General features: G+C 39.8%; 1 protein-coding gene across 1 annotated transcript in view; it reads left to right on the plus strand.

The window, feature by feature from the left end:
- Positions 1-16867, plus strand: part of LOC126457534 (ankyrin repeat domain-containing protein 6) — a 722889-nt gene that overhangs the window by 625299 nt on the left and 80723 nt on the right. Inside the window, exons 3-4 of the mRNA XM_050093890.1 lie at positions 4499-4622; positions 13732-13830. Coding sequence (XP_049949847.1) covers positions 4499-4622; positions 13732-13830 — 223 coding nt within the window. The remainder of the gene's footprint in view (positions 1-4498; positions 4623-13731; positions 13831-16867) is intronic.

The raw sequence follows: 16867 nt of genomic DNA on the forward strand, positions 1-16867 counted from the left end.
TTGTTCCATTTAAATTAATAGGGGAACATTCTTGATTTTAAATTTGAATTCTTTTTTATAACATTAATTTGAATATTTTAACTATCATTACCTATTATTTGCATACCATCTATTCAAAGAAAATACAAAAATTAAAAAAAATAGTTTATTTACAACCAAAATAAATATACGAAAATGACTAAATTTGAACCAGCTTCGTCGAAATACCAACTATATGTACAAAGCCGCAAACGACTGCCTGTGCTCCCGGTTGCATCAGGCGGGGAGTGGGCTGGCCACCCGAGCAATGGGGATCATCGAACATCAAGACGCTGCTGAAGAAGCTCTGCCCCCTCAATTAAAGACGACGGGAGACGGATGCAGAGGAAGAGCAGCTGTTAGGAAGTCGCTGAAGAGGACTTGGGAAAAAAACCCGAAGGTTGAGAAGATGAGAAAATAGAAAAGTTGAAAGATTCCCTCCGGGGATTTCCTACAGACGGCGCCGATGGTTTTGCAGTTTTTGAGAATCGAGAAGCTTAACAAAATTTTATTCTATTGAATGAATAAAAATAAATATTATAATAATGAATTTCATTATCTAGAATTTTTGCTCTGAATCTGGTCGTGCATTCGAAATTATACTTTCAGCTACCTTGCAATTTGCGCTCATGGGGTGGGATGAGTGAAAATATAGTTATTTATATCTAAAAATGTCATTTTCCGTGCGCGTAACTGCCTTCTTGCTTTGTCTAAAAAATGAAGCTTTTGATTTTTTACGGTTATTAATATTAAAATGTTGATTTGGGTTAGACTGGATCGGTGACTCCACTTATCTACTACTCAGAGGCCTGTAGCTTGCATTCCACTGATCCCAACCCACCGCCACCTGTGTCAGGTGAGAGCTCATTGGAGGGCAGGGTGGAGGTCTGTTGAGTTTTCCGATGGAAGCTGGTCCTGCCTCGGCGCCAGTGATGGGTGAGAGGACAGTTGAGGGCCTGCAAACAACGTGTCTGCTTACTAGACAAAATGGACCTACACCTGAAGTTATGGTCTGGGGTGCGATTTCGTATGACAGCAGGAGCACTCTCGTGGTTACCCCATGAACCCAAACTAAAAGTCTGTACGTAAATCCGGTGATTAGACCTGTCGCGCTGCCATTCATGAGCAGCATTCCAGGGTTTGATTCCCAACAGGATAATGCCCTCCCATGTGCTGCTGCTCTAGCCCGACATGCTCTACAGAGTGTCGACATGTTGCCTTGGCCTGCTCGATCACCAGATCTGTCCATTCGAGCACGTATGGGACATCATCAGACGACAACTCCAGTGTCATCCACAAATAGCATTAACCGTCCCTGTATTGGCCCACCAAGTGAAACAGGCATGGAACTACATCCCACAAACTGACATCCGGCACCTGTGCAACACAATGCATGCACGTTTGCATGCTTGCATTCAACATACTGGTGATTACACCGTTAATAACGTACCAGCATTTCACAATTGCAATGACTTATCTCCCACTTACATTAATCTGTAGTTTCCTAAATGCCGGACGGTGTGGCCGAGCGGTTCTAGGCGCTTCAGCCTGGAACCGCGTAACCGCTACGGTCGCAGATTCGAATCCTGCCTCGGGCATGGATGTATGTGATGTCCTTAGGTTAGATAGGTTTAAGAAGTTCTAAGAGGACCTCAGATGTTAAGTCCCAGTGCTCAGACCCATTTGAACCATTTCCTAAATTTCATTACTCTACATTAATTAGTTTTTGGTGTTGTGATTTTTTTTCATCAGTGTAAAACACCTTAATAACAAGCCAGTTTGTCTTCGTTCCCAATTTATATTTAGCCGTTATAATCTTCAGAAAAGTAGAGGTCCACATAAGCCCATGAATTTTGTGGTATTGGCTCCAATCTAAACGGAAGTAACTACTGGGCCGTTTATTAAAAAACTCAGACGTCAATTCAGCTTTTGTTTCTTATTCATTTACATGATTTTCCTTCCAGACTTCTTCCCGTCTCAAGTGTCTGATAATAACATCAGTATGTCAGTCAGATTCCGACTCTGAACTAAGATCGAGTTCAGCCATTGTTTCACAAGGAAATACTGTGCAATACCGGCTAAGAAACTGTCTCCCAATGCGTGCTCTTACTGTGTCGCGCAGCTTTTCCTGAGCTGCGGTGTGCTGCGCTGCCTTACCCCGTGTCGCCTACGTCCCAATGTGTGCATGTCCAAATAATGGGGCGGCTAATATTTTCGCTCGAACTTCGTTTCTTCTGCTGGGCCGTTACACCTTATGTTGGAAATGACGTCCACGGGCGGCTGTACGAGTCTGAATCCGCTTAATTTTACTGGCAAACACTTTCTGCAGATTTGATTCTGATGTGATTCTCACATACGCAGTTATTTCAGTTTTTAAATCGCGAAGCGTGCGTGAGCGACTGCTATAAACTACACATTTTGCTGCTTCCGTAAAAGTCTTTTGGAGTATTGCTCGGCAAGTGAGGACGCCATAGTTTATTTACAGGACACGTTCCCCAAAAAAGCTCTTCGAGAAGCCGCGTTGCGTTTTTAACTGTGTGCTCCGTAGCGCCATCTTGCTGAAACCGTGAGCAGTTGATTCAGCCTTCCTTTAGCTGACTAATGAAATCGTGAATCATTGACCAATAACGTTCACTGCTCACGGACTCTTAAAAAAATAAAATAAAAATAAAGGTCCAGTAATGCGCCGTCTGGATATTGCTATCGAGTTTTAATTTTCTGGTCATGCAATGAAGTTTCAAGCACAGCACGAATGTTCTCCGTTGACAATAATCGTATGTATTGTGTGTTAACATGACGAGAGGGGTCGGCCGGTGTGGCCGAGCGGTTCTAGGCGCTTCAGTCTGGAACCGCGCGACCGCTACGGTCGCAGGTTCGAATCCTGCCTCGGGCGTGGATGTGTGTGATGACTTTAGGTTAGTTAGGTTTAAGTAGTTCTAAGTTGTAGGGGACTGATGACCTCTGATGTTAAGTCCCATAGTGCTCAGAGCCATTTGAACCATGACGAGAGAAGTTGACCAGATACGGAAGGTGACATCAAAAATATCGATAGTATTCCTCTCAGTAAGAGTTCTAAACCATTTGCAGTAACCGATTCGACTTTCATGATCCGCACCTTTCAGTTTATCCACTGCCGCCAATTTGAACGGGAACAGTTCTAATGTTTGCCTAACCGCTTTATAGGTGGAAGCAAGCCTGATATCTTTTTCTTGTGCCAGCTTGCGCGATGATTTTTCTGGTCTCTACTGCATAGAGTCAGAAATATCCAACAACTCCTGCTCGTTTAGTTTAGATGGTCTCCCAGAGACTGTCTCTCGAAATTTCTCACAAAGACGACCAACTTAATTACAATGAGGTACTGCTGTTTCCGGGAACTTTTCAGAAAATTCCTCATGCACCAAATCTGTGTATTTATCACCCTGTCGAAGCACATGTTGGATAAGAAAAAGACGTTCCTCAGAGACTCATTTTACTAAGGTTTGAAGTTCCTCTTGATGTTTTTCCGTGTTTGCGATTTAAAAATTGGGTTATTTTGAAAATCAGCCTTATGCAAACACAATTAATTAATTGCTTCTTTCTTTTTAAGATTTACGCAGACATGTTTCGACACCTTTGTGTCATCTTCTGTGGGTCAATTTTTTTTATTTCTTAAAATTACATCGCTAATTGAACTGTCTCGGTAAATATAAAAATAAAAATATATAAAAAATAAATTAATTAATTGTGTTTGCATAAGGCTGATTTTCAAAACAACTCAATTTTTACATTCCTCAGTTTAAAGCATCACAGACCCCCAGGGTAGCCGAGCGCGCTACCGCGCTGCTTCCTGGACTCGGGTAGGTGCGCCGCCCAGGATCGAATCCGCCCGGCGGATTAACGACGAGGGCCGGTGTGTCGGCCAGCCTGGATGTGGTTTTTAGGCGGTTTTCCACATGCCGCTAGGTGAATACCGGGCTGGTCCCCACGTTCCGCCTGTTACACGCGTCGCAGACAGTTGAAACACGTCCGCACTATTTCAAGATTTACACTAGACGCAGACAGTTGGGGTACTCTGATTCCGTCCTGGAGGGTACGGGGTGGCGGCAGGAAGGGCATCCGACCATCCCTAAAACTCACATTGCCAAATCCGTTGTAACCACGCCGATCCTGCGATCGTTGCGGTACTATGGCGTAAGCGCAAGAAAAAAAAATTTGAAAGCATCACAACCTGAAAACAATTTGAACATCTAAACATTACACATCGCATTCAATAGCTTTCATCAACTGAACCAAACAGTTACCGCAACAGTAGAACGATTTAAAAAACAATCGCATTCTGGCAGCATGTGTTCTACCAACTTTGTTTCGATTTTCCAACGGAATCTACATCCCTAGTTCGTAGTCGAGTGCATATCAACTTTCCGAATGCCCTGTACGCTACTTCTAAAAACGCCCCTGTTTAGCTTGCGCTGCTGCTCACATGAGCGTGCCTCTGTCGCAGGTGCCGGCGAGACGGCGGATCGGCGGTGGCGGTAGCGGCGCGCCTGCGTGAGTCTGCGGCCCGCGGCGACACCAGGGAGGCGCTGCGACTTCTCGACGACGGCGCCCCGCTGCTGCCCGACGAGGTAAGCCGTCCTCCGTCTCTCACCTCTCTCTGACCCCTAATGACTGTTTCGGCCGCGCGACTACTAGTTGTAGGTGTACGTCACATGCTTTCGTGTAAATTAGCCGCCAACTACATCCCGAGTGAGACAGTGACGTCAATGACAGTATGATTATTCCGAGTGTGGAGTTCTAAAGGTGGATTCACACTTGCCGGAGCGTAACCGTCACATTTTTGAACGTCGAAGGCGATACGTCAACGTCGAAAGAACGTCGTGACGTTACTGCTGGGTCGTAAAATACTCACCAGAGGCGCTATTTCGTAGTTCGTGACACATCGTCATAAAATGCCGAAATTTAGTTTACAGCAGTTTGCAATGACTGCTGTTGATAATAATGAACAGAGAGCAAAAAAGGCTCTGGGTGAGAAAAATGTTAAAAAATCGAGACTGTGAAGGAGAGTTCCACACTCTTAACAAGGATCTGGAAGAGGAGGAGTCATCGTTCTATAAATATTTCAGAATGTCTAAACAATAGTTTTTTTACCTGTTAAGCAAGATACAAATAAAAATTACGAAGATAAATTCAAGGATTCGTGGAGGTTGGCCTATGTACCCTCTGCGCAACTAATACCTCCACGAATTTAAAGCAACTAAAGGAAAGACGGAAAACAGAAGAAATGACGATAAATTCAAGATTTAGACGTCCAATATCACCTCGACAGAAGCTCATGATCTGCCTACGGTAAGTCTAAATGGGCCATTTTTGTATAGCCGGCCGCGTGGTCTCGCGGTTCTAGGCGCGCAGTTCGGAACCGTGCGACTGCTACGGTCGCAGGTTCGAATCCTGCCTCGGTCATGGATGTGTGTGATGTCCTTAGGTTAGTTAGGTTTAAGTTGTTCTAAGTTCTAGGGGACTGATGACCACAGCAGTTGAGTCCCATAGTGCTCAGAGCCATTTGAACCATTTTTGTGTACTTAAACCATGTTTACATATATTTCTGCTTCTTACCGTTCGTCGTTAATTTATTACGAATCTTATTTTAAACGTATGCATGCCGCATCAGTTTTACTCCCGGTTTTTCTTTTCGCTATTCCACCGGAAAAATCGTAAGTAGAGTACACTGAACAAGATACGTATCGTTTTTTGCGGTGTATTCCATCAGTGTATAAAATAAAATAATTTAATTTAATATTGTCGTCCAGTACATATTAGCACCTTTTCGCAATAGCAGTCAGTGGGAAATACTTTCGTATTGGTTCACACTGTGTACTAAATGTATCAGTTGCTTGTCAAGCGGGCTACACTAACAAGCGGGCTACACTATAGGGAGGGGGGGTCTACACAATGGGCCGTCGAAAGGTTCTTCCCGAGAAACCATGACGTGATGCTGATGTGAAGTGACCTGTCCGTTGACGGCGACTGTGAATGCCACCATTTGAACCACAGAGGAAAATTTTGACGTTACGTACGCGACGGTGACGTTCCGCCAAATGTCAAGTCTCCTAAGACTGCGTTCACAGAGGCACCGGCAACGGTCGGGAGAAGCCGTCGCCAGAGGTCGCCCAATAACACCGGCCGGCAACTTCGCTACAATGGTCCGATCTCCTCCTTCAGTTTTTGGCGGGGTCAAGGAGGTTAGGCTAGATTAGGTTAAAATCTAGTATGTGTATGAAATAGGTTAGGTTTTAACCTCCAACAGTGGGATGGATACCACAATGCCTCCGTGCTCGGACACGAGTGCTACAGTGCGGCTTTTACTATTTAAAAATATGCCGAATGCGTGTAAATGAGCTACATTTGTCTCAGAAGGAATATGGCGAGCACGGTACGCTCTGACTTGAGTTATTGGAATTACCAGGCAGATTTAACGAATATATTAGACGAAGGAAGAAACGTTCGGTTACATACTCGAGATGAATCGTAGTGACCTTCAAAAGCAAGACTACACACACTCTGTTTTGCTGAATTTATTTGACGTTGTGCAGACAAACGTCAGTTAACTTTCAATTACTGTCATTCAACATAAGTTGTGGAAGACAAAGTTTAGAACAGGATACGCTGACCACCTAGAGCACTGAAAGTATAATTATATAAACTACCAAGAAACGGGGCTACTTAAGCCACTTTTCAACTTTAAACATCTGCCGTTCAAAATTTATTTACTTTAGAGAGCAACTGATTGAGTTAAAACATGGATATTTTACTCTATTTTATATTTACATATGACAAAATGTTCTGAAACACGTCTGTCTGAAGCTGTAAACCGAAAACGTGGTAAATTTAGTTATCCCGTAAAATGGGGTAACAAAGGCCAGTTGTTGGAAATTAACGTTTTGTTCACGTTAGGTGGGATTAGAGTAGCAAAATTGCTAAATTAGACATACCAATTGTTTGAAACACACATTATGATAAAAAATTGAAAACGATTACAGTTTTATACTTCACATATCAAGTTTTTTTTAGAAAGGAAGCTCTACATTTTTATTACAATGTTGGCTTAAAGTTTAGACTGTTTTCTAACTAGCTGCCATACAGATTTTCTAGCTTAAAGGTGGTGTAAGGGGGAAGTAGGCTTCCATGAGCACTTCCTAAAAACATAATAGATTTACTTGACTTTGAGAGATCAATAATGCGTTCAGTGTGGCGTGTCCCTCTTCTTACTGCAACGTTTTTTTGACCTGGGTCATCCGTTACATTTGTTTCACCATAGTTCACTATCATACATGGGTCAACATTCATGAGTGAGACTGTGAGTTCATCAAACAATTGTTTACGGTTTCCTTGCTCACAGCTACTCTACTTCTCTTAATATTTTGGCACAACCGATTGTTAGGGGCACTATTGTGTCTCTTTATGAATCATTCGACAAAATCGATGCCTGCATGTTGTCCGTAAATCGTGGTTCATTTCTTCCACATTGGCCATGATAGGTCTTGACAACCAACTTAATATCAAAGACATTAGTGGGAATTTCCGATCTCCAAGTCACCCTCACACATTCTGCCAACTGCTGTTGTTCTTCACTGGAGAATACAAACCTTGTTTGTTCCTCCTTTCACTAATGCAGTAAGTGCACACCTTGAAATGCCATACTTTTTACAAGGCTGCCTTAATGAACGGCCGTTCTTCACCGCATGTAAAGTTATTTTTAATCTATCTTCGGTTTAATCTTTACACTTTATAGCTCTAACAAGCCTTTGATACTTTCAAACCATATTGTTTCCTAAAAGAAATGAAAATATGCCTGTTATTTCTTTTAAACTTGATACTGTATGGTATGGGATGACAAAAGCCACTCTTTTATAGGTGGCTTATATTACCCCACATTTGACACTACTGTAAACTTTTCAGTATAAAAAAAAGTTTTGGAAAAATATGTTGTGAACCAGCAAAGAAGTTCAAGCATATTTGAGTTTACGTTGGGAAATGGTGGTATTAAGCTTCGTTGGTAAACACCAGCAAGCAAAGTTTTGAAGGGTATAAAATTGTGCTAAAATTGATCTGGAACAACAATAATTTTCTGAACTTACCTTCAAATGATGAACACTTTTCGAAGATACAGAGATAATCTGTGCAATATTACTTACACAATAGCACCAACAAAAGCTTACAAAATAAAAACAGTGATGACAATGTTAGGATTCAAAGTTTATCTTGAAAAACAGCTTTTGTTACCCCACTGGCTTAAGTAACCCCGTTTTACGGTACATTTGTAAACAGCTTCATGTAACAGTGTCACCAACCTAATGACATAAAAACGCCAATAAACAGTAATAATAATTTGTAGACAGCTAATGTCAACCTACCACGACCCAAATAGATTCACCACGGTATTGTAACTTTATAAGACACACCATTCTTCGCACTTGAACAAATTATTTTTTGAGGTCACAGATAATTTACACCTGAAATTTGCGATGATTTTGCTTACTTGTGGTTTCCAATAAACATGCGATTTCAGTCCATAGATTCTGAACAATATCCCGATTACGATATTTATCAGCCTCAGGATATCGCAAACTCCTTCGTTGACTAAATTTATCAGTTTTTCAGTCCATGTTTCGTGTAGTGTCGGCCAATATGACTGAAGAAAGCAAAGTGATTTGAATTTTACCAGTTGTCGTCCGAAGTTTGTACGTTCGGGAGACGAGATCGGCTATATTGTGACCACAAACGAAGCGCCATATTACAGCATAAAGAATCCTTGCAAACATCTTTGTCAAAGATTTCGCCTAACTTCTTGAACAAATTACGTGAGCGAAGTTTACGTGGCTGTACTATTAGTTTCAACGAGAAACGTAATGCGAGAGTTTCTGACGAATTTCAGAGCGTATCTGTTTTTTAGCAATAGGATCATCATTCGTCTTCTTTGAACTGTTGCTCTTCTGTTTTCAAATGTAACGTTGAAACTATTTGTCCCCAGTTCCTGCATTGACAGGAGGGTTGTGCCATTGTCCAGGAACAAATAAATTATTTTTAATCTAAATTGGCACAAGCGTTCCATTGCCACAGCTGAAAATGTTCATTTCAAAGGACTGCATTGTCCCCAAAAAAGTTGCAATTTTTACAATGTTAATAATTATCTGTCGTTCAAGCATCTGCACTTTTAGCTAGCTCACAAAACGTTCACTTGCATCAGAGTGAGAATACCAGGAAAGCGATTCATTAACTGTACCAGATGAAAAATAGTGTGCATCAGAACTCTCAGAACCCTCTTGTGAGTCATAATTTACTGAAATGCCAGAGCCTTTCTTGTTTGTATTTCTTTTATTAGGGGAACTAAGCCGAATATCGCACCACTTTTTTGGTGTAATTTTGCTGTTACTACTTTTATTAAGTTGCTTTGTTATTTTTTTTTAGTAAGCTGGTTATTGGTGCCCCTTTCCGAAGTAATTTAGTGAATATCTCATATAATAAATAATTCAAAAATAAGAATCCACACCAAGTACATTTAGGCAGTTTGGAAAAAAGTATTCCTAATATAGCGCCAGGTGTCCTCCTAATATCGCTCTGTGCTGTATTAGAGATACTAGCTCTAACAATTTTAAAATAGAATTAAGGAATGAAAATAAATTAACGGAATATTTTAGAATATTATTATATTTCATTACATGTACAATATTATAGTTTTGTCACGCAATTTCACATAGAAAAATGTCATACACTTCATACAATACATTATACAATGTTGGAATTTATGCTTCCAAACAGAAATCACAAATAAAGCTTTTATGATCAGTAGCTCCAGAACATTCTTCATGACACCGCAATGGACATTTAGTACAAGTCATCCATTTTTTTCCCTGGGCCTGTCAGCCAACTAAGGACACTGGCAGTCATTTTCACTGTCTGCATCGTCTGTAGTCACTGTCAATGGTTTATCAGGATCTTCATCTGATTCTGAGGATGTCTCTTATGTGGGACATTCCTTTTCTTAATTACAATAGTTTCCTTCTTATGCATGATTTTTCCTTTTTATGTTTTTCAGTGAGTTGATTATTTTTGTTTGATCTATCAGCAAAAACAGTGTTTGCAACATTTTTGTTTGATTTTTTGGAAATGTATTCACTGAGCTTCATTTTATATGGTGTACTTGTCAGAACAGTTGCTGGGCAGCTTGGTCGTCCTCTTTTCTTCAAATGAACAGTTTGGTCTTTCAGTTATGGAAAAGGGCTTATATCTGTCGCAAAAACGTTGCAGTCATTTGCAGATGGTGAGGAAGTTTCACACCTGGCCTGTCCTCGAACAATGGGTGTACCATTCTTGTTTACAGGTGGTTGGGAGCCACTAGGTCCAGGCTGGGGCTCAAGTAGTTCCAGTCTGATGCGACGTGTTTCAGCTGGATATTTGTCAGTTTTTGGTGAATGACGGACAGAATTTTGTGGGTCATCTTGTTGATGAGTGGACATGGTAGAGTCAGCCACTGAAAATTCATGGTCTTGGAAAATGTTTCTGTTCAGTGGATACAGTCCAGTTATTCTAAAACCATATGCTGCTGTAGCTACTGTGGCTGACTTTTCATAAGGTTCAGCAAACAGCTTTGCAATCTGGAAATGACTCACCACTCTATCTATATGAGTTTTCAACCAGTTTTCTATTTCCTGTGCATAGTAAGTTTTCAGGGGATACATAAATCTCTGTCAAGAGGTTGCATCTTATGAGAACAGTGAGGTGGTAAACTCACTATATGTTCACAGTTTTCCCTAGCTGACACAAGTAAGGGTAAGTTTCTTGTATGTGAACAGTGTCCATCTAAGACCAGGATCACGGGGTCTTCCTTGGTAGGTTTCACACTTTCTAAAACTGATCTTCAAACCATTTAAGGAAACTTTCAGATTCTATCCATCCTGATTTACGGTAGACAGCCATGTTTCCATTCAATACCCCATCTAATAGCTCTGGCTTTTGATTTTTTCGTGGAAATACAAACAAAGGAAGTATAAAGTGTCGCACTCATTCAAGTAACAAGGGTACTAAAGATCCTCTCTCTGCTGAGGATACAGAGCCAACTTGGCATTTACCTTTCAATGCAATAACTTCCAGTATCTTATGCTGTAGAACAGTGAGACCAGTCTCATTACAATTGTAAAGTCTCTTAGGGTCAAAATTTATCTTTTGTAAAAGGGGTTCATAAATGTCAAAAAAACTGCTAAACATTTTCCCTGCTAAATCTTCTAGTATGTTTCACTGATGTTTGTTGTGGTTTTCTTAAACTAAGCTCTGGGTGTCTCCGCATAAATGAGTGGAGCCATTTCCAGCTAGCAATAGTTGTTTCTTTATTAAAAGGGGCTCGTAAAGAATTTTTTTCTACCAAATGAAAAGCCATCTTCTTTATATGTTTTGCGGTTTAACCATAAATTCTGGCCTCCACATCCGGGCAATATTTGACAAGGGATTGCTCTAGCTCATTGTTAAGCACACATTTTCTTCAAAGTTGTTTTTGGAACGTCAAATTGCTTCGATGCACATCCCAGGCTTATCTCTCTATTCCTAACAGCAATGATAGCTCTTCTCATATTTTCCTAAGTCCACTACTTTCTCTTTTTTAGGTGACATCTGTAACAATACGTTATATCTTGTTGCAAGTACAGACAGAGCGATGAAATGTTAGAAATGGTAACATAAAAAAGTGAGCATATTATCACACAGTGCGACATTAGAACGGCAGTAGAATTGCGATATTAGGAGAAAACCAACATTCGACTCTACTGCCAAAATAAACTATACAAACGACGATATGCCGATGTCTTGTTAAGCTACATTATTCTGTGGTTTCAGTTTTATGCCGCACTGTTTAAAAATTGCTTGCCTCTTAATATATTGATTGCTGAGCTTTTGAAACATAAAAAACTTTTCCTGTGCACAAAACTTTAGAAAAATTTCACAACCAACCAAAGATGACACAGTACTAAAGGGTTGCTGTTATACACCTGATGAACGTAATCCCGCCAGGTGGCTACAACTACTTTGTATTATTTAGAAAAGTGCGACATTAGGCTGAGGTGCAATAATAGGCAGAGTTCCACGTGAAGTGCCCTCCGCCACACACCGTTGGGTGGCTTGCGGAGTATAAATGTAGATGTAAATGAAGAAAGGTTATTGCAGAGACATGTCTTAGCAACAGCCTTGCAGATTGTTTCCAGAATACGTGGAGTATGCACTGATATGACACTTCCTAGAAGGTTAAAGTCGTGTCCCATTCTGGGACACAGCTTTAATGTGTCAGGAAGTTTCGTATAACACATAAATTGCTGCAGAGTGAAAAAGTCATTCTGGCTAGTTGCAAGCAAGAAACTTTAGTTTTAAGTAATTTATTCAATGACGAATGAACTGTATGTCTGACACTCTTTACAACCTTGGTGTCAAAGGCTCTCCATTACCATAAATGAGTGCACAGCAAACAAATTATAGTGTGTGTAATAAATTATAATAAGTTATTGTGTTACGTGGATAAGCAAATGATTTATTCAGAAATGAGATTTCAGAAGCCACTGAGGAAATAAAATTGTAGTTAGGACACTTAATTCACACAATTGCCCTTAATGACTGTACCACACCGATATGATCTGCAACCATGTCATGTGACGAGGGCCTCCTGTCGGGTAGACCGTTCGCCGGGTGCAAGTCTCTCGATTTGACGGCACTTCAGTGACTTGCACGTCGATGGGGATGAAAATGATGATGATTAGGACAACACAACACCCAGTCAATGGGCACAGAAAATCTTTGATCCAGCCAGGTATCGAAGCCGGGCCCTTAGGATTGACATTCTGTCGCACTGGCCACTCAGCTATTTGTGACTATGATCATGTGTAAACAAAGAAATACAGTCTGCAAACATATTTTTCTCAAAAACATGTACATAGTATGGAAACATCAAAGTTTTAGGTTTCAGAGGTACAGGATGTAGATTCCACAGTACTCATAGGCCACACTTAAATGTGCTAGAGAAGTAGCTTAAAGTGGAAAAAAATACATAATTAAAGTAACAAGAAATGTAATGCATGGCATAATGCAATAAGGAGAATAAGTCCATCACTACATATCCTCTGTTCACCAATACTGCCATGGACAGATTAGTGTCCAGGACTTAAAGAGTCCAACAAGAGGTTGCAAATCTTTTTCCTGTTAGTCCAGTTTCAAACCCTTCCTTTGCGAAACATCAGTGAATGCTGTATGTAAGAAATGTTTCAACTGATATCAGTAATTACTTGCAAATTTATTTTCCTGACCAACATTCTTGAGCTGAACAGGACCATTCAAGCAGGGAAGGAAAACCTGCACTATGTGCGAAGGGAAACTTTTCAGAAATGTTCCATTGGATGAACTTTGTCCAAAGCTTTTTCCCATGTAAGCTCTATCCTGAGTTTACAGCCTCTTACTCTTAATTAAAATACAGAAAATGATTGCTTTGTAAATGGAGAATGAAGTTTGCTTTGAGTGTAAAGAATCCTGACTGTAAAAGATTTATATATGGAAAGGCTTTAGAGAGAGGGTGAGAAGGTGGATGACTGTGATTGTTGGTTGAATTGGGTTGCAGTGACTTTTTATTACAAATGTCTGGATGAACGCATGTTCCCTTAGCATAACAAACCAGATGACTGACTGACTAGCTAAGTTTTGTTTCAGAATGGCTGCAATGCCCTGCACTTGGCTGCGTCAGCAGGCCATGCAGACACTGTGGCTGCTCTCCTCCTTGCTGGCTGCGATGTTAACATCCCAGATTCGGTATGTGCAGCACAAGTCTTGCTTCAGTGTTGTTTTATGCACCTTCATCCATTAGTTAAAAGGAATTTATGACTGTTACTCAAAAAAAGGATAGCATCATTCACACATTTATGTCATTATTCCCTTCTATTTATGTGTCACTAAAAACAGTTCTTCTTCTTCTTTTTATTTGTATTTTTATCATTAATAATATTACAGTTGCTGCTTTTATTTATTTTTATTATGTCTGTTCAATCTGGTGGAGACTAAAAAATGAAGTTTTAGCTGTACAATCACATCTACATGTCAGAAGCATTAAGATAACTGTTAGAAAATTATAATTGCTGATATCTTCTGGGCAGCACCAATTACCTTCATTTACTTCTTATTGACATGCTACCATTTCTGCTCAGATTGTCTGCATTATCACGTGTCATAAGCTTCCAGGTTGTATCCACTTTTGATCAAAGTTGGAGACATTGCTCTCAGGATGTGTTCACATCAACAAACGACAACCCAGATATAATGTCCCCATGTTCAAGATTATTATTCCACAATATTACGTCCAAACCTTTGGTATCTGATAAATAGCCTTTGAGCTTACAGGAAGTTGAGATTTCTCATATTGAGTTGCCAAAATTAAACTGGTCTGAAAATTGTGCATCAAATACTAATCTTAACACTATATAATGGCTGTTCAGTGTAGTGATGAAGATTTTCTAATGCAGAATGGTCTGTGTTATAAGTATTTACATGCCAAGATGGGCTGAACCAAATACCATACAAAGAAATTAGAAACTGTGAACCCAAATGTTCCGACACCATTTCATTCAGGAGCAGAACTAAACATGTGTGAATTGGTCTGGAGGCATTAAATCATACACAACAGAACATTTTTAAGGACAAAGATATATAGGTCTGTATTGACAATGTTCTTACAAGACACTCTTAATTCTCACTTGTTCAGCTAAAAATAGTTGCAATTTTTCAGATTTTTCTGCAGGCAATGTATTACTTGAAGAATATTTTCTCATGTTTGGATTCATTCTGGGTAGTTTTCTAATTATGTCTTTGCTGTAAGATTGAAATAGAGTTGCCTTATCCCATACACAGTTATTTGTTAGGGAAGTAATATCTTATTATTTCACACCTGCAGTTAGATATGATACATTGTCAGGTTACTGTTAATCAACATTTGATGTCATACCATAATTTTCTAACTAATCATTCAAAATGTCAAACTTCTTCATTGTTAGACATTTTATCCAAAAATATCTGATTGTCAAACCGCTCCACTTTTCTTTTTAACAACCAGGACTTACTCACCACTTTCAAAATTTCAATATGTTATCAACATCTACAACAGTAGTAGCTGCCCTTCATGAAGTCCAAAGATTTGTCCCCAGCTCAGTGACTACGTACTCGTCATGATACACGAGTGGTAGGAATATCTAAAAGATAGAGGAGTCAATAGTGTAAATAATAATGCAGTTTCAAAACTGATATGCTGTTAGCTCCAAGAGTAGGCAGTACACTGAATCAACTGTCATCTGAATATCACTACTGAATCAATGAACTATTGAAACCACCACAACTCAACACTCTAAATTTGAGTGATCCAAACAAATTCTTTGACTGGCAATCTCCTTGTTAAATGTGATGAACATGGCCAACACTTAGTTATTAAAGACATAGCAACATATAGCAGCCTCACCAGAACATATATCTCAATCTGAGTAGTTTCAGATGGCTTGAATAAGTAATATTCTGGCCTTTGTGTGTCCTACCTCTGGTAGTTACCTCTAATGATAGCAATGTAAAATCTGTCTGAAAGAACAACAAAACAAATTGTAAGATTTTGCTGTCTGAAGATGATTCAGAAAAGGACCAAGGTTGTCAGCTGTCACAGTACATTAATCCACAATTCCTTTCCCACAGGAGAGCTAGTGTTGTAAAGTACAAAGGAGAGCCACTGTTGAGATAGATAACACTGTCAGGTGGTGAGAGCTTTGCCTGTGAAAGGTGAGAGTCTGGGTTTGAGTACCAGTCCAACATACGGTTCTCATCTGTCAGGAACTTTCACAGTACACGGTTCACCCTAGTGCATTTATTCAGAAAGTTATGTTTAGCTATTGTTGGACTTTTTATTTATTGTTCTTAGTCTCTAGTTTTAACACAGCAAGCTGCATGGGCTAAGCTTTGTCCATTTAGTTGGCGAATGACCGCTTGACATAGCAACACATCACTATCATTTTAATACTTCGTGGATAAATTACAAAAACAATTCAGAGGAATTAATTGCAGGTTACGATTATTACAGATTGCTGGCTAGTGTTTTATTTAATCATCAATGTACATGTATCTACTAATTCTACACATATTATGCACATCAGTGATAATACTGTGTTGACTGGTAAATTCAAGTTGCTCTGATTGTGTCTTCAGTACGCCACATCCATCAGTATGCCACATCAGGAGGCCTCATCTAACTAAACTTTTCACATAAGTTATTACTGATATTTAAATGAAACTGTATTGCTGTAAGATCATGAAACATTTCTATATATACGTACATACTTGCAAGCTACTGTATGGTGCATGGCAGAGGGTACCTTGTACCATTGTCATTTCCTTTTCTGTTCCACTCACAAATAGAGCGAGGGAAAAACTCTGTACAAGTACTAACTTCTCTTATCTTATCTTTGTGGTTTTTACATGAAATGGGCATTGGCGGCAGTAGAATCATTCTGCAGTCATCTTCAAATGCCAGTTCTTTAAATTTTCTCATTAATTTTTCATGAAAAGAATGTTTTCTTCCCTCCAGGGATCCCAACTTGTGTTCATCAAGGATCTCCGTAATACTCATGAAATGATTGAACCGATCGGTAAACAAATCTAGCAGCACACCACTAAATTGCTTCAGTGTCTTCCTATAATCTGACCTGATGGAGATCCCTTGAGCTGTTCTCAATAATGCATCATGCTAGTGTTTTACTCACAGTCACCTTTATACATGAGCTACATCTTCCTAAAATTCTCCCAACAAACTGAAATTGAC

Source organism: Schistocerca serialis, chromosome 2, assembly GCF_023864345.2.
Source record: "Schistocerca serialis cubense isolate TAMUIC-IGC-003099 chromosome 2, iqSchSeri2.2, whole genome shotgun sequence".
NCBI lineage: Eukaryota > Metazoa > Arthropoda > Insecta > Orthoptera > Acrididae > Schistocerca > Schistocerca serialis.